Raw genomic sequence first — 20621 nt, 5'->3', positions numbered from 1 at the left:
AGTTAAAGAATTGAGGATGAAACAAATCACATACAGGGCTTATGATGGTCGTGCAGCACTTGAGAAAGCGGTTACAGAAAAGGAGATCAGAATTTTTAGAGAGAAAGCTGGAGAATATCAAGCAAAAAAAGGTCCAAGTTTCGAAACAACAGCTTATATGTGGCAGAGCTGCAAACGGGTTAAAGTGATCTATAGCCAGCACTAGAAACTACCGGAAGGAGATAAATGTGGAGGGTTGTAGCCATTTGTTGCATTCTTCTTATTTTCTTACTTGTGAAGCTACTAGTACTTTCTTTCCAGGCTCAAGGCTCATCAATAGACGGAGAATCTAATTAAAAAAAAGTTAAATGAAATAAATAAATACTCCCTTCGTCCCTCTCAAATGTTTACATTTGGGTTGAGCGCGGAGTTTAAGAAAAATGATAAAGTAGTGGAGAAAAGTTGAAAAAATGAGTAAAGTAGTGGGACCGATTAATATTATTTATAAAGTGGATAAGTGGAGGGAAGTAGTGGATGTAGTTATTTTTAAAATTATAAAAACTTTACTATTTTTCGAAAATTTTGAAATGTAAACAATTGGAAGGGACATCCAAAAAAGGAAAGTGTAAAGAAATGGGAGGGACAGAGGGAGTATTTATATATGTTGGTTTTGCGGGGTCTATTAATTAAATCCATGAAAATAGATTATTCAGATTCAGATTAGTTTATAAATTAGTCTACTTTTCAGATTTGGACTAGAATTTTGATTTAGGCCTAATTTCTTTTCTTATAAATACTCATGTAATTGTAAAATCATAATACAACAAATTGTGAGAGATCAATACAAAATTAGTGCAGCTTGTGGAGTAGGAATTTCCGAACCACGTAAATTTTTGTCTTGTGTGATTGTCGTTTATTTTCTCGTTCTTATTCATTCGCTTTGGGTTTTGCTTTCGTTGTTGAATACTCAACAACTGGTATAAGAGCCTAGGTTTTCAGGCGAGTGGGAGCGATGACAGAAGACGAGAAGGTAAAGATTGACAAATTTGATGGCAAAGATTATTGGTTTTGGAAGATGCAAATTTAGGATTGTATCAGAAAAAACTACACGAACCGCTGCAAGAGAAGAAACCAACTTCAATGAAGGATGAAGACTGGAAGCTTTTGGACATGCAGGCTCTGGGGTTGTCAGGCTGACTTTGGCGAAGAACGTTGCTTACAATATCGTCAAGAAAATGACAACTTATGGTTTGATCAAGGTTTTTTCCAACATGTATGAGAAGCCGTCTGCTTCAAATAAGGTGTATTTGATTCGCTTGTTAGTTGCCACTAGATTGAATGAAGGCGATTGTGTTGCTGATCGTGTGAATGAATTTAATTCTATCCTAGCAAGAATGACATCGATGGATATTAAATTCGATGTTGAAGTACAGGCCTTGCTGTTGGCATCCTCATTATCAGACAGTTGGTCGGGATTTGTCACTACTATAAATAATTTATCTGGGAGCGGTAAGATAACTTTTGATGGAGTTCGAGATTCAATTATTGGAAAATATATTCGTAGGAGAAACTCAGGAGAGTCGTTAGGTTCCTTATTGAGTGCTGAGAGTAGAGGCAGAAAGTTCAAAAAGGGGCAGAATAAGTGGCGTAGCAGATCGAAGTCACAGAAGAGAGGACAATCCAAAGATCGCAAGGATATTGTTCGTTGAAATTGTCAGAAGAAGGGCCACTTCAGGAATCAGTGCACGGCTCCCGTGGCCCCTAAAGGAAAAAGTAAAAAGGATAATTCAGCTAACGTAGTTGAAGAAGTGGTGGATGACGATACTTTGATTTGTTGTGTTGATTGTTCGGTTGAATCATGGGTTATGGATTCTGGTGCATCATTCCATGCTACCTTTGCAAGGATTTAACATTAAATTTCAGAGTTGAAAATTTTGGTAAAGTTCGTCTTGCTGATGATGAGACTTTGGATATTGCGGGCATGGGAGATATTAATCTCAGGACCTCTTTGGGAACTAGATGGATGTTGAAAGATGTAAGGTACATTCATGGACTGAAGAAGATGTTGTTATTTGTGGGTTAGTTAGATAACGAAGGGTATCGAGTTACTTTCGGAAACGAACAGTGGGAGGTTATAAAGGGGAATCTAGTTATTGCTCGTGGAGAGAAAACGGGGACTTTATACATTGTTGAACAATTTAGCTATGAAGCAAATGCAGTTGCTGATGAGATTGAGTCTTCAACTTTGTGGCATCAAAGGCTTGGTCATATGAGTGAAAAATGTATGAAGTTGTTAACTTCGAAGGGGAAGATTCCAGAGTTGAAGAATGTGGAAGTTGGATTCTGTGAGCCATGTGTTCTTGGAAAGCAGAAACATGTTACTTTTGCAAAATCAGGGAGGACCCCCAAGGCTAAGAAGTTAGAGTTAGTTCATACAGATGTATATGGTCCAACAGTTGTGTCATTGGGCGGATCTCGATACTATGTCATTTTCATTGATGATTCCACTAGAAAGGTATGAGTTTATTTTTTGAAGAATAAATCAGAAGCGTTTTCTACTTTCAAGAAATGGAAGACTGAAGTTGAAAATCAGACCGGTTTGAAGGTGAAGAGTTTGATGTCAGATAATGGTGGTGAATACAGTAGTGATGCGTTTAAAAGTTATTGCGCGAAATTTGGGATTAGAATGATTACAACTATTGCATAGACACCACATCAGAATGGTGTTGCAGAGCCATGAATAGAACCTTGAATGAGAGTGCCAAGAGTATGAGATTACATGCAGGGTTGCCAAAGATGTTTTGGGCAGATGCAGTTAGCACAAAAACGTATCTCATAAATAGAGGACCTTCAAGTCCTTTGGGGTTCAAGATTCCTAAAGAAGAGTGGCAGGAAAAAAAGGTAAATCTTTCACACTTGCGAATTTTTGGTTGTGTTTCTTATGTGCGTGTTAAATATTCCGACATGGACAAGCTTGATCCGAAAGCAAAGAAGTGTATCTTCATTGGTTATCCAGATGATATGGGTTACCGTTTCTAGGATGAACTGACTAAGAAGGTCATTAGAAGTAGAGATGTTACTTATATTGAGAATACAATGTATAAGGATAAGCTTGTAGTCGATTCCGAGTTTACAAAGGAACAATCTGAGAAAGAGGAAGCACTGCTTGAAGATATTACAGAAACAGATCTTGCAGGAAATAATGGGAGTTCAGAGAATATTGATGACAGGGTTCCAGTAACTCCATATGTTGTGGTAAGTAAATCTAGCAGAAGTGTGAGGCCACCACAAAGATATTCTCCTTCAGCATATTATATGTTATTGACCGAGGACGGGAGCCTCAGTGTTATTCAGAGGCAGTACAAGTGGATGATTCAGTTCAGTAGAAACCAGCCTTGGATGAGGAGATGAGTTCTCTTGAGAAGAATGAGACTTGATCTTTAACAGAGTTACCAGCAGGAAAGAAGGCTTTACAGAATAAGTGGGTGTTCAGGATCAAAGAAGAACATGATGGCAGTAAGAGATACAAGGCAAGGTTAGTAGTCAAAGGTTATCAACAAAAAAAGGGTATTGACTATACCGATATATTTTCTCCCGTTGTTAAGATGTTTACAGTTAGAATTGTGCTAAGTATTATGGCTGCATAGGAGTTACATCTAGAGCAACTAGATGTTAAGACTGCATTCTTACATGGTAATTTTGAGGAAGATATCTACATGGTTCAGCTAGAGGGATTTCAGGTAGCTGGGAAAGAAAACCTTATCTGCAAGCTTATAAAAAGCTTGTATGGTTTAAAGCAAGCACCAAGACAATGATACTTGAAGTTTGACAACTTTATGATGAAGAATGGATACAGCTATGGATCATTGTTGTTACTTTAAACAGTTTAATTTATCTTATATCATATTATTGTTTTATGTTGATGACATGTTGATAGCATGATCAAACATGAAGGAAATCAACACGTTAAAGAGACAGATGTCTGAGGAGTTTGAGATAAATGATATGGGTGCAGCAAAATAGATACTTGGTATGAGTATTATAAGGGATAGAGTTGAAGGTACTTTAAAATTATCTCAAGAAAAGTATGTTGAGAAACTATTGCAGAAATTCAGTGTCCAGGATGCGAAGACCAGAAGTACACCATTGGCGAGTCACTTTAATCTCACAAAGAAGCAATCACCTAAAACGGATGAAGGCAAGAAAGATATGGCTAAAGTTCCTTATGCATCTGCAATTGGCAGTTTAATTTATGTTATGACGTGTACAAGGCTAAACATTGCTCATTCAGTGGGATTTGTTAGCTGATTTATGTCTAATCCAGGAAGAGAGCATTGGGAAGCAGTCAAGTGGTTGTTACGCTACTTGAAAGGCACATCCAAGGTTGTACTATGTTTCAGTAATAAAGATGTTATCTTGGAAGGGTTCTCTGATGCAGATTTGGGTGGATGTTTGGATACAAGAAAAAGTACAAGGGGTTATATGTTCATTTTGGGTTACACCGCAGTTAGTTGGATGTCTCGACTTCAAAAGAGTGTTGCTCTTTCAACCACATAAGCAGAATATATGGCTATCTCTGAAGCTAGCAAGGAGATGATTTGGTTGAAGAATTTTCTTGAGGAGTTGGGCAAGAAACAGGCGGACAGTGCTTTGTATAGCGATAGTCAGAGTGCTATTCATCTTGCGAAGAATCCCGCGTTTCATGCTAGGACGAGGCATATTCAACTGAAATATCACTTTAGAAGAGAGTTGATAAGCAATGATACATTTTTCTTGATGAAAATTCTTTGTTCAAAGAATCCTGCAGATATGTTGACTAAGGTGGTTATGAATGAAAAGTTGAAGCTTTGCGTAACTTTAACTGACCTTCAGAATTGATTGATGAGAAGGCGCTGCACTAGTTAGAGTTATTGATTGAATAATTAATTTTACTAGACTTACAAGAGTGAAGTGAAGATTGGCCAGACTCCAAGTGGGAGATTGTTGGGTTTGTGGAGACTATTAATTAAACTCATGAAAATAAACTATTCAGATTAGTTTATGGATTAGTCTACTTTTCAGATTTGGACTATAATTTTGATTTAGACCTAATTTCTTCTCTTATAAATACTCATGTTATTGTAAAATCATAACACAACAAATTGTGAGAGATCAATACAGAATTAGTGCGGCTTGTGAACTATGAATTTGTGAACCACGTAAATCTTTGTCTTGTGTTATTGTCGTTTATTTTCTTGTTCTTGTTTATTCGCTTTGAATTTTGCTTTCGTTGTTGGATACTCAACAATATAATGTGTCTGCAGCCAATCTAATACTATTGCAATTAAGTAAGGTGAGTCAATATCAAATGTTACCGTTTGTATGTTGTATTATTGTGTTCCATCAAAGTGTTTTTAGATTTTAAAATATAAAAAATTTGACAAATATACCAACTTTTGGATATTTATTTGCAACTTTACTACCTTATTTAAAATCTTGCAAATTTACTATCTTTTTAAACACACAAACAATTAAATTGCAAAAATATCATTTTCATCTTCCCATTCCATTTTTTTTAACTTCTCTCCCTCTCACCCCCTCTCTGTCCTTCCCCCTATCTTTCTCGTTCTCCCTCGATCTATAACTATTTTCAAACATTTATAAATAGAGAGAGTATTTTAAATATATTTATACTAACTTATTATAACTTTGATTAAATTTTAGAGATACTTTAAAAAGATAAACAATTTAGAATTTATTTATGAAGGGAAAAAAATCAAATTAATAAAAAAGTTCAATTTTTTTAGTTACATTATTTTAAACCTCTAATCTAATATTCAAAAAATATGTGAAAATATAAAAGAAAGGCTATATAATTTACATATCAATATTATATAATATTTGATTTGTAAATGATTACAAATTTATTTAACAATATTTTCAAAACTATAATTTTGAATAAAATAAAAATGAAACAAGTTAAAGAAAATTATTAATATATATGTAGGAGCAAAAATAACCAAACCTTTTATGTACACATTAAGATTTAAAAAATTAAGATTTAAAAAATTTTACTTTGGTGGGGTGGCTTATTTTTTTGATTTTTTCCCTTTCATAAAGTATAAAATCTAAACAAAACATTCTCCAACAAAGAACACACAAATTTTAAGTCGGTAACTCCATAAACGGTAGAACAACTACCACTATTTCTTAAAAGATAGACATACACCTCTGTATGCGTAAGCTTTTTTAGCTATGTCTATACGTGTCAAGAAACTGCATGCTTATAATGTTACACTAGCTAGTAAAGGGGTTATGTTGTTGAAACATTTCTTACTCTTTATCTACTGCTACTACAATCTAGCACACACCTGATAAGAACCACATTTCATTTCAATTCACTTTACAAAATGGACTCTGTGATCACAAATTTACATTTCACAACTGTCTTGATTAGAGTTTTCCTAAGTTTATCTGTTGTTTTAGTTCTCTTTGCCCCTCTTGCCACTGCGGTGCAATCAATAAGTAATACTACTCATTCAACCGACGATCAGGTTAGTTTATGTTTTAATTTGTTAGTAAAGATTGTGTTTTTGATGATCTTTGATGTTTCTTGACAATTTAAGTTTTATTTGATGAGGCTTGATTAGGGCCGGTATGTTGTGGTTTAGTAATTATTGGCTTGATGTTTTTTTGCAGTGGCAACCAACATCACCTTTTGATTGGAACATTACCGGAAAGTATGCAGGTTGGCTGGTTTTTGCACTTGTTTTTTTTTGGATTATGTAGTTATCGTTTTCTGACTATATATTGATCAGCTACTGTTTAAAATGAATGTTCAGTTGAAGGTTTATTACAGCTACTTCATGATATTTTTTGTCAATTTTGTGTGTTTGAGTGCTTATTTTTGAGTAATTTCTTTGTAGTTGTATTGCATTTGTGGAGGACTGTGGTAATAGTGGAGATTGTAGGACTTAATAACAAAAAAAAAATGGTGGTTTTTTGTTAGGTCAATTAGGCGTTAAGCAGAGAATTGGAGTGCACAAATTTGAGGATGTTCCCCAAGTCTTTAGCATTTCAGTTCTTTCTGTGTTGTATTAAGTGCTATACTACTATAGTCTATACGTTTTATGCATGTCTGCACACAGTAGTTGCACGTCATCACACAAGGTCTCGAGTTACCTTATGTTCATATTAACTCTTTTGGAAACTTTGGTTTTAGATCTCAATGTATAGTTGTTTTGAATGGCATCTTATATGCAGGATCTTGGCGCTTAATGAATCCCACGGAAAGCAATCCTATAATAAGAAAGTCCAGCGGTGACTCTGTCCTCAAATTGATCAGTACCCCAACAACAAGTAAAGGGGTATATCATGTTAAGGTAATATGTTTGATTCGTCCGAATCTTTATGATTCTTAATATGGATGCATGTTGTCTGATGCAGTAATGTCATGCGAAATCCAATATGAAAGTAAACGGAACCCTGACAACGTCATCAGTGACGTTCTGAAAAGAAATTGTTGCGATAATAGAAGTCCAAAAGTTTGTGCATGAATTTAAATTTATTATGCATCCACGTGTTTTACCCCGCGTGGGGCTTTGAACATAAACAACTACGGCTGAATTAACTAGGAAATTAGTCCAATTTAAGTTTCAGTAGTATCCTATAAGGAGTATTTTGGAGTTGTGTATGACGTCTTTATTTTTTCTTTGAACTAATTTCAGCACGAACCGTGCTGAATTTTAGAGCCTTCTTTAAACTGAATGAAGGGGGTGAAAAAATCTGAATTTTGTTTTTAAGCTCATGATTATGAATTTATGATATTCCTTTTGCTTGCCAAATATCTGCATTGTGAATGCAGCCCACCTAAAGAAAGATCTTGCATTCCACCACCTCTGTTCCAATTCAAAACTTGGTATCTTGTATTGGTGGCTAAAAGAAGACTAGTTAGCTTGTGGCCTGTAGATTCATTTTTCCACTTTCAATCCTAAGTTAACGTTGTTTGCAGATTTGTCATTCTTAGTTGCTGCAAAAAACCCTGTTGGTCCCTGTATGGAAGTATATTAATAGGCCGCTGTTTCTCTTTACAAGATCAAGCCAGGTTCATGGTGTTACAAGATAGAGATGGTTTTGCATTTCAACGTCCATGACTCCATTCTTAACTTTTAGGAGGAATCTGCAATAGAGGAGCAGACTTATTGACCTTTGCAAACCAAGCTACCACTTTCAACAAGGATTGTTACTTCTGAAAATCTTCAACAGATCTACGTTGCTTTGAATTGGCTAGATCGCCCAGTGGATTGGTTTCTGCTGATTGGAAGGCAGAACCGAGGACTACTATGATTTGAATATATTGCACAAAACTTTAGGTTCTTTAAGTTAGAATATTTAGATCCTTACTTGGGCCTCACCTGTTAAGTGAATATATAAGAGCCTCTCCTTTGTTCTTCTTGTTTTCTGATCACTACTAGTTCCTGCTCCGCTGTTTGCCTCTTAATGTTGAGTTTCCGTAAAATTCCGCATCAACTCCTATACCTTGTGATTCAGTTTGTCAAACTTTGTGTGTTTTGTTTACTGGATTAGATGTCAAGCTTTTCTTGTTATCATTTTATGGCCCTTCCATTTAGGGGATACCAACTGACTGAGGACTAACAACTGTCTGATTGATTTGGTAAAAAATGAGATTCGTCCTTATTCCCTGGCTTGATTTTTGTGGCTGAAGTTTTTGCCTAGTGATTTCATCTGTAACTGTTTAATGTTTTATAGTGTTCTTCTATCGGGTAGGCAACATACTTGTTTACTTCAGTTTACATTATCATCTTGCATGTTTAGCCTAACTAGGATGTTTGCATTATGCTATTGTTGATTTAATCTTGATTTGGCTCGCTTTTGTCGTTTTTCTCCTTAAGAAGAACTCATTTTTAGTTTCCATTTTCCCATCGGCAGGGGATGGTTATATTCTATAAGGTGTTTGAAGATGAACATAAAGTCTGGGGTGCAACAATCAAAATAGAAGGGGATTATATATGGCCCTTACGACTACTTCGAGCAGTAGCCTACACGTACTGATATGATTTGCACCCGTGACTCCAGTTATAAATCTTATAGCATGCTCAGTACTGATATATGTATAATTATATTGCAGAGAAAAAGCAGGAGAATCTGGATACAAAGATGATTACAATATCTCCAATCCACATTACTCGGTAATTATCATAACAATTTGAATTGAATGTTGTTTTTGGCCATATGATACTTGATAGTAAATTGTTGATTAAAGTATCTCACATCACTAATTGTTATCACAAATTAATAGTAATGTTATTTGCCATTGTATAGTTCCTTATCACGTAATTTACCCTGTTACTTGTGGCACACTGGCATATCATATGCAGCAGCAGGACGGTGATAAGCTGTAGAACTTGAGACTATATCAATGAGATTTAGCAACTACGGGACTTCAGTTACTCATTGTTAACCTTTCTTTTAGTTAAACTAGTCATCTAATACCCGGCGTGTGTTTCAGTTGACCAAGTTCAGCATGTGCTTAATTAGTTAGCAATATGTGTTATAACTTATATGGTAATCAGAAGATGTAGTTGCAACAGTGCCTATTCCTAAGAACAATTCCCAATTAAATTTCAACTGGCTCTTTATATAGACATGAGATTGCAAAAATTTAAACCTTAAATATTTCCATGTACTTAACTCACCCATTATACATATTCTTCCATATCACGTTCTCGAGGATCAACAAGACTTTGGTGCCTGTTGTGCGAAAGCACTAAATTCTGTGATTTTGAGGGTGTTTCGGGGGGGGGTGTTTTCTCTAATATTCACTTTTTCTGTGAAGTTTCTCCCTGACAAATATCAATTGTTAAATTTCTCTAAAAACTAACTTTAATGCATGTGTTTGACTGGAGTTTTGAAATTTTTAACTTACATCACGTGCTATTCCTTGAAACAGTTTGGACTTCTCACATCCCAGGATTTTCAAGAGTTTCAATGGGTCAAGATTTGGAACAGAAAACTCTGTGTGATATCTACTTCATTATTTGCAATTTTTTTTCTAACTCTGTATTGGCTAGAGTCCATACTAATTACTAACTTGTTCATTCTTGTTGTAGCACCTGTGATCGACATGGAGAAACATTGTAACATCACAGTAAGGGCTCGGATATCACGTGTTCCGTCCATGCAAAGTAGTACGTCCTTTTCCATGGAGCGTAAACTCTCAATGTTATTTATTTTTTCAGTTTCAGAAATTATAATATAAATAATGCAAAGTATTATGCCTTCCATTGCGCTGTGCCCCAATGGTAACTTATATTTAGGCACAATTGCTCAAAATTTGTGAAAATAATTTTCAGCTGGCTGTAGTGGACTGCAGTGTTATATATTTTATATTGTGCTTTTACTTTGTTTAGATGAAGATGGGAGTAGTTACCATATAGAAGCCGCATTGGTAAGATTTTTGATGGATGACAATGGAGATTGTCTGCCGCCCATGCAATTGAATGCAACTTCTGTAAACACTGAGATGTTCTTTGACAAAGCATTTAATTACAACCTGATGGTCACTTTTGTATCCTTCTCTAACATTACTTGATCCAACATTATGTATTTATAGATTGAGAATGGTTGATTTTCCTTAACCGTCTGACATATATTAGATCTCTCTCCTTCAAGTTCTCCTGTTAATTCAACAAAGGAAACATAGCAACACGCAATCTGTAAGGGTTCCATCTCGATCCTATTTGTTGCTTCTGTAGGATTCTCAATTTGTGCTAGTGATCAGCTAGTGCAGTTTTGTTGTTTTGAGACACTTGTACCGTTCTTATTTTTTGGATATCTGCAGTTTTGTTATATACTAGCTGACGGATATTCCATCCTACTGTCAGGGAGCTGTCAAAGTTTCAAGTTTCACAATTGGACAACAGGCTATCATGGATGCATACCTTTGTCTTTTACATCTGACTGCAGGAATCACAGTTGGTAATTAGAATAAAACTTATTCTCTGTTTTTGGCATTGACCAAATTATATTATTTTAAAAAACTATTTCTCACTAATTGTGTTCTCCATAATCGTCACTTCTTCATGTATGCAGAACAATTGTATAACGCATTTGCCACTGCTGCATTCTTCAAGTTTGTTGTCTTCTCTTTTTCTGAGTTGAGATTTTTTCTCCATATATGGAAGGCAAATAGGTCTACAAATTACATACAGAGTGTGGAAGCGAGGCGTGAACTTTCAGTTCTTTGTATTTATTTCTGTGAGTAAAAATTTTGCTTAGCTGTTTGTAATGAATTTCTATTCTGTATGCATACCTTTGAAATTCATAACTTGAGATTCACATTGAACATTTATCACTATGAATGCACTTATACCTGAATCTCGGGCCACTCTGCATAGGAAGATACCTTTTTCAATTTTAAATTTTGAATTGCTTCCCCAATCTAACATGTATCTCTGTTACTTGGATTACGTGTTCTGATATTCGTACATGCAATGCTAAGATTATGATCATTTTATTGAATGAGCTTGTGCAACGTTGTGCTGTTGTAGTGTTTGGCAGTATATGTAAGGTTCATTCTAGTAATAGAAGATATTATTGTACCAGAAAACATAATCATGATTCTTTTGAGAGGATATATACGGTTGCCAGTTCTGCTCCAGAACAGTTGCAATCCTAAGCTATACTCTTCTTCTGCATTTGAAAGAAAAGCATTTGTGTACTTGTAAAATAAGATTTCTGATAAAAACATTTGATGGCGTATAACTTTTTTGTGGAATAAAAGTTATGGATATTTATTCTTAGTAGGGAAGTAGTGCTACTTCACACTCACACATCTTTATGGTTTACGTTTTGCAGGTGGTATCCTTTTGGGAGTTATTCTGTGCACGTATGAGTTCCCTAAATTCCTTCCAGTTATTACTCTGGTTGTGCACTCCTACTGGATACCTCAGATCGCCACAAATATTTTTCGTGACCCAAGAAAGCCACTACAGCCTAGTTACATTATTGGAATGAGTGTAACTCGGCTTGCAATTCCTTTATATATCTTTGGATGTCCCCCCAACTTCATGCACATTAAGCCTGACAGGAGTTGGTGCATCTATTTGGTGGGTTTTACTGGGTTGCAAGCAAACATTCTTCTTCTGCAGCACTATCTTGGATGTCGATTCTTCATTTTTTGGCAGGTTTGATGTAACTTTTCACCATATATTAGTTCGTGCAACCCTTCTCTATTTTGTTAATTAGTTTATGTAACTCTTCCCTGTTATTTTTATATAAAATCAAGGTAGAGAATGCCTAATCCCTGTATATTGTTGTAAAGAGAGTGCCAACCAATATTCTGAGGAGCTGCAATAACTATAATGCTTAAGGATACTTAAATAAATGAGGAACCACAATCAATTTCATACATAGGATTTCTCATATCGATGTGATAAGACATCACTCTAAATCGCTTGTGTTTTTCAAAAAACCTTGATGTAAATTATAATATGTTGTTTAACATTTAGGCAGTGAATCGTGATATGTTTTTTAGAGTGTAGTATTGTGTCAATTTATTCATGAGTCCTGTCTGTATAATGCTCTTTTTCATTGTTGCTTGCAACTTTTGTCTTCTGTAAACCATGGCTTCGTAATTTTTTTCGTCAAATTATGAAAATCATATCCTAACTTTGATCTTTTTCTTTCATAGATCCTCATGCAGATGTTTCCACTAAAATATAATTACCATAAACGGCCGGATCAGGATGTAAATCATGCCAGTGACTGTGTCATTTGCATGACGCCCATTGATTTCACTCAACATCCAGATTTTTGCATGGTACTTTTGGACAGCTTTCAGCTTGAAGTTTAAGGCTATGTAAAATTTAGCGAATTAAAAATGTTTAAGGCTAAAAGGTAGCTAGGCACTCCCTGTGTAACTAACGTTGTCCGAACCTATATGTGCAAGTAACGCCATGTGAACATGTCTTCCATTCACATTGCTTACTTAAGTGGATGGATATAAAGATGGATTGCCCAACCTGCAGGCCGCGACTTCCACCAGTGTAGTTATAGGGGAACCAGAAATTTTTTTTGGAAGGCCAAAATATAGAACATTAGGATTTTTGCACGCATTGCTGCGGCGTTTATAACATTAATACTATCCAGGAGTAAATATATTCTTTGAACCTTTATTTTGTTTCGAATTGTTTATTTGACATTAAATTATATATTATATTTTTAACTTTAAATTCATTACCTTAATGTTGTTAATTAACTCGGTTTTGTAACCCCAACTAATTCATTTATGTAAATTAAAGATGTTACTTATTTTGCATTTTCTAATTCCACAACCACCTAATTAATTACTCAAAATTTCAACTGAGATATAATCTAAACTCACGGTTTATTACTCTCATTCAACCTTCATACTCCAATCTTCTTATACACAGATCTTAAATTGTTGTGTCTTAATCGAATTTGTGTTCCTTTTTCTCGATTCCTTTTCTCATATTATAGTTACAATGCTTGTAGCACAATTGTTTCAACTTATAACATATCTAGGGTTTCAGGCACAGACTTATTGTTCCAATTTGTTCTTTGCAGATGGAAAGTCAAGATAGGGAAATAAACTTCATATGTCTCAATTATCCATCACACTTCGAGCAAGGCAAACTTGTAAGTAAAATTATTGTAAAAAAATGTCTGCATGTGTTGTTCACTGAGGTATTATGATTTTTTGTAATTTATTATGTAGGAACTTCCTCTACCAGTTTATTGATAAAGCAACTTTAGGTGCAGCAGGATCAAGTTTAGGTATATTGACCTTAATTGCATTTAACTTTCTTCCAATTACCAAAATGTTTGAGTTCTGAAATTTCTTATACAACAGATGTGTCTTTACAGAACTCAAGATCAATTTTTTTCAAATTTATCAGCCATTATGTCCTTGAAGAAGCTGAATTGGTAATACCTTGTACATTTACCAATGAGATATATGAATGATTATATGTTAATTGCATTTTTTACTCATTCAGGAACTTCCGAAAATGTTCTCAGATGTTCACGGTGATACCATTAGTGATGTTATAAACATTGAACTTGGAGGTGGATATCGTTCAAAATTCAAGTACTGTCCTAGAACCTGTAAAATTTATGGGCTTCGTCGATTCTTTGGGAAGTATGATATCGATGAGAACTTTGTAATTTTCTTTAAGTACTTGGGAAACTCTACATTTGCCATCACAGTATTTGATTACCAGTGCATGAACCACTTCCGCGACATAGAAAAATATTTCCGCTTTGAGGATTTCATGTATCCTCCTGTAAATGATGTTGTTATTATCATATCAGATGATGAAAATATTCTTCAAGGTATATATACTTTTACTTTGGAACATATAGCATAATCTATGTTTCCTGATTCGTTTAATTTTACATAGTGCATCTGTTCTTCAGAAAACAATGAAATGGAAATGATGATTCAAGCGGAAGGAGATGATGATGTAGAAGAAGGTTAGTATAAAAGTTGTACCATCAGTTCTGCAGTTTCTCAATAAAATGATACTCTGTCTTCTTCAAATTATTTTAACAATTACCTAACAATCTTAAATTTCAGACCATGATGCCTTAGTTCCTGATCAAGACAATACTTTCAGAGTTCGATTGTTACTTTCTCTTGTTGATCAGCGTGGTCATGGAGTGGTATACTTTATATCATATAAAATTTTTAAATACCAAATCTTATCTATTTACTCAAATCGAATTTTTCCATTTATGCAGTATATTCCAAGGTGGATGAGAACTTTTTATGCAAAATGGGGTAGACGTACTACAGTTTTCTTATCCGTAGGTGAAACACTTTGGAATGTTGATGTTCGGAAAATGAAGAAATGTTACAGGTTTGCAAAGGGCTGGGATAAATTCACAAGGGATAACAATCTCACTGTTGGTCAGATTCTAACCTTTCAGTATATTGGCAATTTCACCTTCGTAGTATTTGTTTAGAGTAATTTCAAAGCATGCATTTGATTACATGTCTAGTTTCTATCTGAATGCAACGAAGAGATATCTTTCGATTTCTTCATATTTTCCAGTAAAATTGATATATTTCTAAGAATTTGAAATTGTAACGGATGTTGATTATTATTTTAAGTCACCTGTTTGAAGTTATCATTCTACTTACAGTTTTATGTTTGTGGTAATCAAATTCTCAACTTTGATAAAATAATATTGGTCTAAGTAACTATAAATTCATAAAAACATATTAGTAGACTGATTAAACATGTTTCACAAAGCATGATTTTGATAAATTTCTCATTACATCATTTGTAAACCATGATAGTAGAGCGATTAAACAAAATGTTCCACTTATGGGATAAGTATTACATAATTATACCTATTTCTTCATTACATGCCAACAAAATACAGGAGTAGCCTGCCAACAAATATTGGCATCTCCAACATTATTTGATTGCTCATCCTCCATGCAATTCCTAAAATCTTGTACAAAACAAACAGTACTTGTTTAATATTGCAATACTGCTTATTGAAGAACTAAAGAATTACTATCTTAAGAAAGTAAAATACATTCTCCTTAGTGTAGCTGCAATTTCTGTATTTGGATTTGTGTTAATCCTTGTAGCTTGAGTGTTACACATAAATATTTCGTTCAATTGTTTGGCAAACATAATTTTGCAGCTAGTCATTGCAAGTACAACGGGTTGTTCTGTTGCTTCAATTAGTGCAACATCAAGTAATGGAGCCAATTTACCCTTGAATGTAACATTTACTTTTGTGCTACCAAGAAGCATAATCCAGTTCTATAATGAAATATAAGCATATGTGTCAATGTTAGGAGGATAAATGAGAAATAGTAGAGCAAATTATGCTTACATTGAATCAGTTATACAGAAGTTTATTCGCGAAACATTAGTTTTTCCTGGAATTGTTGTTTTCTCTGTGGGTTCAACCGAGTAAAAAATTCCAACAACATCTACAAATTATTTACGTAACATTCTTAATTAACTAAATTAAATTTTTAATCTTAAAAAATTATTTAAAGAGATACGTGTAATAGTTATACCAATGCAATGAAGAACATTTTCCTGGAATTCACTAATCGCCGCGAGTTCCGTAAATTGCCAGACATTAGTTGGAATATTTGCATGTACATTGTGCAACGCTGTAGCTTTTGTTAAGTTAGACTGTAGTATAAACTTGTCATCCTTGAAACATCTTGCTGCCTCTGTTGGTTCATAATATTTGACAACAAAATTTCTAATCTCATACGCATGGCTTTCAATGAATTTTTTATCAAAATAATGCAACACTGTCTCACCAACGAATGCACGAATTCGATTATGCTGCTCAAAAAAACGAATGTAGATGCATTAAAATGAACAATGTGGAAAATTATCAAAGTAAAGATTTATAATTTTTTTAAATAATTGAACTTACTTCTTCATCCACCAGGATCAGGTTTAATGCATTGCGATGTCCGGTGGAAAAATTCCTATCACACCACTTACTTGAAACTCGTACTCTAATTCTCCAATTGGATGTTCGCTTTGGCCTTAGATCCCCTATAACATGGGTTGCCATTTTGTACAATTAAGTAGTTACTTTTACAAATAACAATCAGTTAGAAGTATTGAAAGTTGAGCTTATATAGGCATATTAAAATTAATATTGTACAATAAATGAAGTCAACGGAAGAACCATACATGCATCAACCACTTTACATTATTTAATGTCAAAGTTAACTTCTACTGTCAAGTTTTGAGTTGATGTATAACTGTCTATCATAAAACGGCTGGTAAATAGTAATGTTATTGCTGGTAAGAAGAAATGATATTTTGAAGATTTGTTAAAAGTATTCTTCTTCCAACTTTATTCAACATCAACTTGACGTTTGCTTCTCTTCTGAGGCTAACGTGTGTGATGTAGTTCTTAATATGAGAATGACATAGCTTTTTTCATAAAGTAATCATAGTTTTGCCGCAGGTCTTACCTACTACTATGTATTTTATATGCTTAACTACTGGAGATATTTGAAATTTCTTTAAGTTCTTTACTTGTATAATGATATTACAGTTTTCCGGAACCAATTAGTTGATGCATATTTCGACAACTACTGGTGCAGTTCAAATTATTGCACTAAATTTAACTTTATATTTTTTTAAATTTTTTATGTATTCAAACTCTTGGAAGTTTATTATCTTTTCTTTTTCAACAAAATTACTTAAAAAATGGTTTGCTTTATTATAAATATTTTACCCACAATGTACTACATATTTTCTACCACTTCATTTTCCCTAATTAGAATGACTGAGAAAATATAAGTAAAGCAATATTACTATCGACAATACTATATACATATATATACAATACGCTCAATGTCAAGACTTCGAGCTATATCCGGTATAATTTTTTTAATAATTTAATATTTATTAGCCGTGTCACAAAAATTCAATACTGGGATAGAATTTGGCCAATTCTTCATATATCCGGTATACCTAGACTCCTAATTATTATAAGGTTAATCTGATTATCCTTTATTGGAAATTATATATTAATGCGATTGTTTTAACAACATTATTTAGAGAAAACAGTTCTAAATAAATAGTGATACTTTACACTTTATTTATTTATTTTTTCCAGTAAACGATGCTAATCACTTTTTCGTCGTTGCAACTATTCTGATAATTAGAGATTTTCTCGTCCCTAAAGTTATAAATTTTCAACTTAATTTGTAGTAAAGTACTGTCTTTATTTAAAGACAAAATTTTACTTCTACCATTTTTTCTAAAGATTATGACTGTCCAAAAAATATTGTAAGAAGCCATAATTTATCTCGCAAGTCAACGTCTTATCAATATGTGTTCATAACATACTATAATATAATATAGAAATATTGTAAAATTGATACAAAAAAATTATTACTATATTATTTCCTTCGAGGAAGTAGAAAAGCAATTGTAATTTTACATTAATTTGGTACTTTAGATCTGTTGATGGAGTTACAACTTTAAATTGCGCCAAACTCTAGATGACAGTTAAACTAATAAATAATTTATAATTATTTTAAAAATTCTTCAAGCTTATAATTATTTTAATCATGTATTATAGAAAGGGTCAATTATAATTGGAAATGGTGTAACATTCTAAACAATACATTTTCGTCATCCCAGAGAACAGAAAATTCTTATTTATATTCTACTTATATGTGTAACAATGTGAGTTTTTAAATTTTTACAACCTATAATATTTGAAGAATTACAAATATCATTTAGCATTAGGTCATGCCAAGAAATTGAAGAAAACATAACTCTCTCATTGACGAATTGTGAAAACTACACTGCAAAGTTCAACTGTTCAAAAAATTCAATTTCTGGGCTGATATTATATTTTCCATAGCTTAATATTCTTCCATCGTAACAATTTTTTTTTTTCAATATATGGGACTATCACACTTTTCAACATCATTGAATTACCTAGTTCATTCATATTTTTTTATATAAAAAATATATCAAAATACATTAATAACATAAGTCCAACATGAAGCATATAAATTAGCAGTCCAATGTAGAACACACCTACGTAGAAGATTCTACAATTTAAGGTAATAATAATTTGAACTCTGGATGTTCATTCACCATCCCAAATACATAGCATAAAAAAAGAAAATTAATTAATATACTTCTTAGTCTTTGAATTTTTTTCCGAAGTCCTTTTGCTCTTTGTTGACGTTTCGGGGGTCTTGAACTTGAGTTGCGACAAACTATCCAAATGATACTTTGATGTAGATGGCTACAATAAGGATAATTATAATCTTTGTAACAATAAGAAATAAATTAAATCAAACAGATACATGTTAAAAATTACCTCAAGTGGAGAGTCTTGATATTTGTCAATTTCACAACTAAGATTGATCTCTTCAGATTCACATAATAGGCTCATTTCATAAATATCTGTAGCTAGGTAAGACTTGCATGATTTTTCAATGTTAGCCTGTTAATCAATAGCTTCACACTATATTCCTTGTCTGCAATTTGTTTTAACATCTCCGGAAATATCTTCTCATTACATTCCTATATTATCAAGTATTTGGCATTCAATCGGATTTAATACATGATTAAATTTAAAGGAATAAAAGGTCTACTTTTAAATTAGAATGGCACCTCATCAATAAAGTCATAAACAGTTTTTCCTATCAATGAACGAACTTCCCGATCTTCCAGTATTATGCCAATTTCACTAGTGGAATCCAATGTCTCCGCATATATCCTGATCTGCATTAACAACTTCAATTAGAAAGAGTCTAGGGTGCAAATAAAATGTTTAAAATATAATTAAAATTAATAATTATTGAAGTTACTTTTTCAGGGGATGTGGAATGTCAGAGTTACACATAACACATTTGAACAACTCATCCATATTTTCATTTTCACGGTAGCATGATGTACACGTACGAAAGAACCATCCCATTCTTGTTGCTACTTTCCAGATTTTGACATTACAGATAACCTCTTTCTACAAATGTTGTCATATTTTATAACACATCAGTTACTGAGCATCATATATCAACATAATTCTGCAACTTTCTATAGTATGAATCTTGCCTTTGTAAATTCAGGACCAAGATTCAATATTTCTTCCAAGTTAAATTGTCGGACTTTCTCTACCTTAACACTTGAAAAATCTTCTTCAGAAAAATCACCACTATTGTACCTGATGATCATTTCTATTAATCATATGTTTTGAACATAAAAAATTAAGATGAAACTAATGCAAGTACTATTGAAGTACCTTTGACGAAGTTGAGCAACACTGTGGTGATGATAATTGAGGAAAAACTTTGTAGACCATACATGTCCAACCTGGACTTTTTCTAAAATAGATCGAATGTTTGTTAATCAAAAGTCAAGGATTAAAATATATGCTATGTTCACATGTACCTTCATAAAGATATATCTTTGCGCTAGCAATTATCATGATTATAGGTTCCTCTAGATCATCCTGTAAGATCGTCCTGTAAGTTCTCATCCAACTCCTCAGCAAACTTGTCCCAAAATATAACATCAATAGTGGATCTACATAATAAATCATATATTTATCAACCATTTTTAGTGTTCATACAATACCATTTATTACCTAATTTCAGTTTTCATTTGAAAGTTTATTAATCAACATGTTTTCAACCTTCCATCGGTTAATCGAAACTTTTGTTGAACCTGGGCTTCTCCATTGCAGTTAATAAGGTGTTTCAAAGGGAGATCTTTTTTAACCAATCCAACAATGTCTGTTGAATACAATTTACAATAAAATCAGTTGAATCGTCATACATGGAAAATAGGCTGCAATAGATTTTGTGTAATAGATATACCTGTAATATAAACATTTTGCTTTGCCACCTGTCCTAAATCGCCAAGATCAAAGAATCAAATACGTTCTCCTGTATTAAAGTCTGATTCTCAGCAATTTCTTCAATTTGGTATAAGCAGTAAAAATGATATGTTATCCGCACGGATGCATCTAAACTTATCAGCAGGTCTATATTCTTTGACAGTGAAGTTAGATATGATATAAATTCTTCCTATGATAAATTCTTCCAGTTTTTCATCAGAAATACTTCCGGGAACAAAAGCATGCATCCTATA

General features: G+C 33.4%; 3 protein-coding genes and 1 long non-coding RNA gene across 4 annotated transcripts; 2 read left to right on the top strand and 2 right to left on the bottom strand.

The window, feature by feature from the left end:
* The first annotated feature begins 4545 nt into the window (after positions 1-4545).
* On the top strand, positions 4546-10964 carry LOC141701393 (transmembrane E3 ubiquitin-protein ligase FLY2-like). Its single transcript, XM_074505055.1, has 10 exons — positions 4546-4830; positions 6658-6706; positions 7222-7340; positions 8908-9023; positions 9107-9167; positions 9929-9995; positions 10089-10166; positions 10389-10546; positions 10635-10694; positions 10863-10964. Exons 1-10 carry the CDS (start codon positions 4546-4548, stop codon positions 10962-10964), a joined length of 1095 nt encoding a protein of 364 aa, XP_074361156.1.
* A 96-nt stretch (positions 10965-11060) lies between these two features.
* Positions 11061-14967, top strand: LOC141701392 (uncharacterized). Its single transcript, XM_074505054.1, has 10 exons — positions 11061-11235; positions 11836-12164; positions 12683-12812; positions 12929-13025; positions 13718-13776; positions 13853-13926; positions 13998-14334; positions 14419-14475; positions 14579-14664; positions 14743-14967. Exons 1-10 carry the CDS (start codon positions 11061-11063, stop codon positions 14965-14967), a joined length of 1569 nt encoding a protein of 522 aa, XP_074361155.1.
* Positions 14968-15358: 391 nt separating this feature from the next.
* Positions 15359-16563, bottom strand: LOC141701391 (uncharacterized). Its single transcript, XM_074505053.1, has 5 exons — positions 16420-16563; positions 16046-16325; positions 15856-15955; positions 15550-15759; positions 15359-15455 (listed from the first exon to the last, which is right to left on the bottom strand). The coding sequence occupies exons 1-5, from the start codon at positions 16561-16563 to the stop codon at positions 15359-15361; spliced, it is 831 nt and encodes a 276-aa protein (XP_074361154.1).
* Positions 16564-19460: 2897 nt separating this feature from the next.
* LOC141701388 (uncharacterized) lies at positions 19461-19986 on the bottom strand. The gene is made up of 3 exons (XR_012566766.1): positions 19920-19986; positions 19771-19852; positions 19461-19692 (listed from the first exon to the last, which is right to left on the bottom strand). It is a non-coding gene; the product is annotated as an uncharacterized LOC141701388 (long non-coding RNA).
* Positions 19987-20621: the final 635 nt, after the last annotated feature.

This window comes from Apium graveolens, unplaced genomic scaffold, assembly GCF_009905375.1.
Source record: "Apium graveolens cultivar Ventura unplaced genomic scaffold, ASM990537v1 ctg3792, whole genome shotgun sequence".
Lineage (NCBI taxonomy): Eukaryota > Viridiplantae > Streptophyta > Magnoliopsida > Apiales > Apiaceae > Apium > Apium graveolens.
The sequence above is the reverse complement of the archived record's forward strand: the minus strand, read 5'-3'. Positions and strand labels throughout refer to the sequence as shown.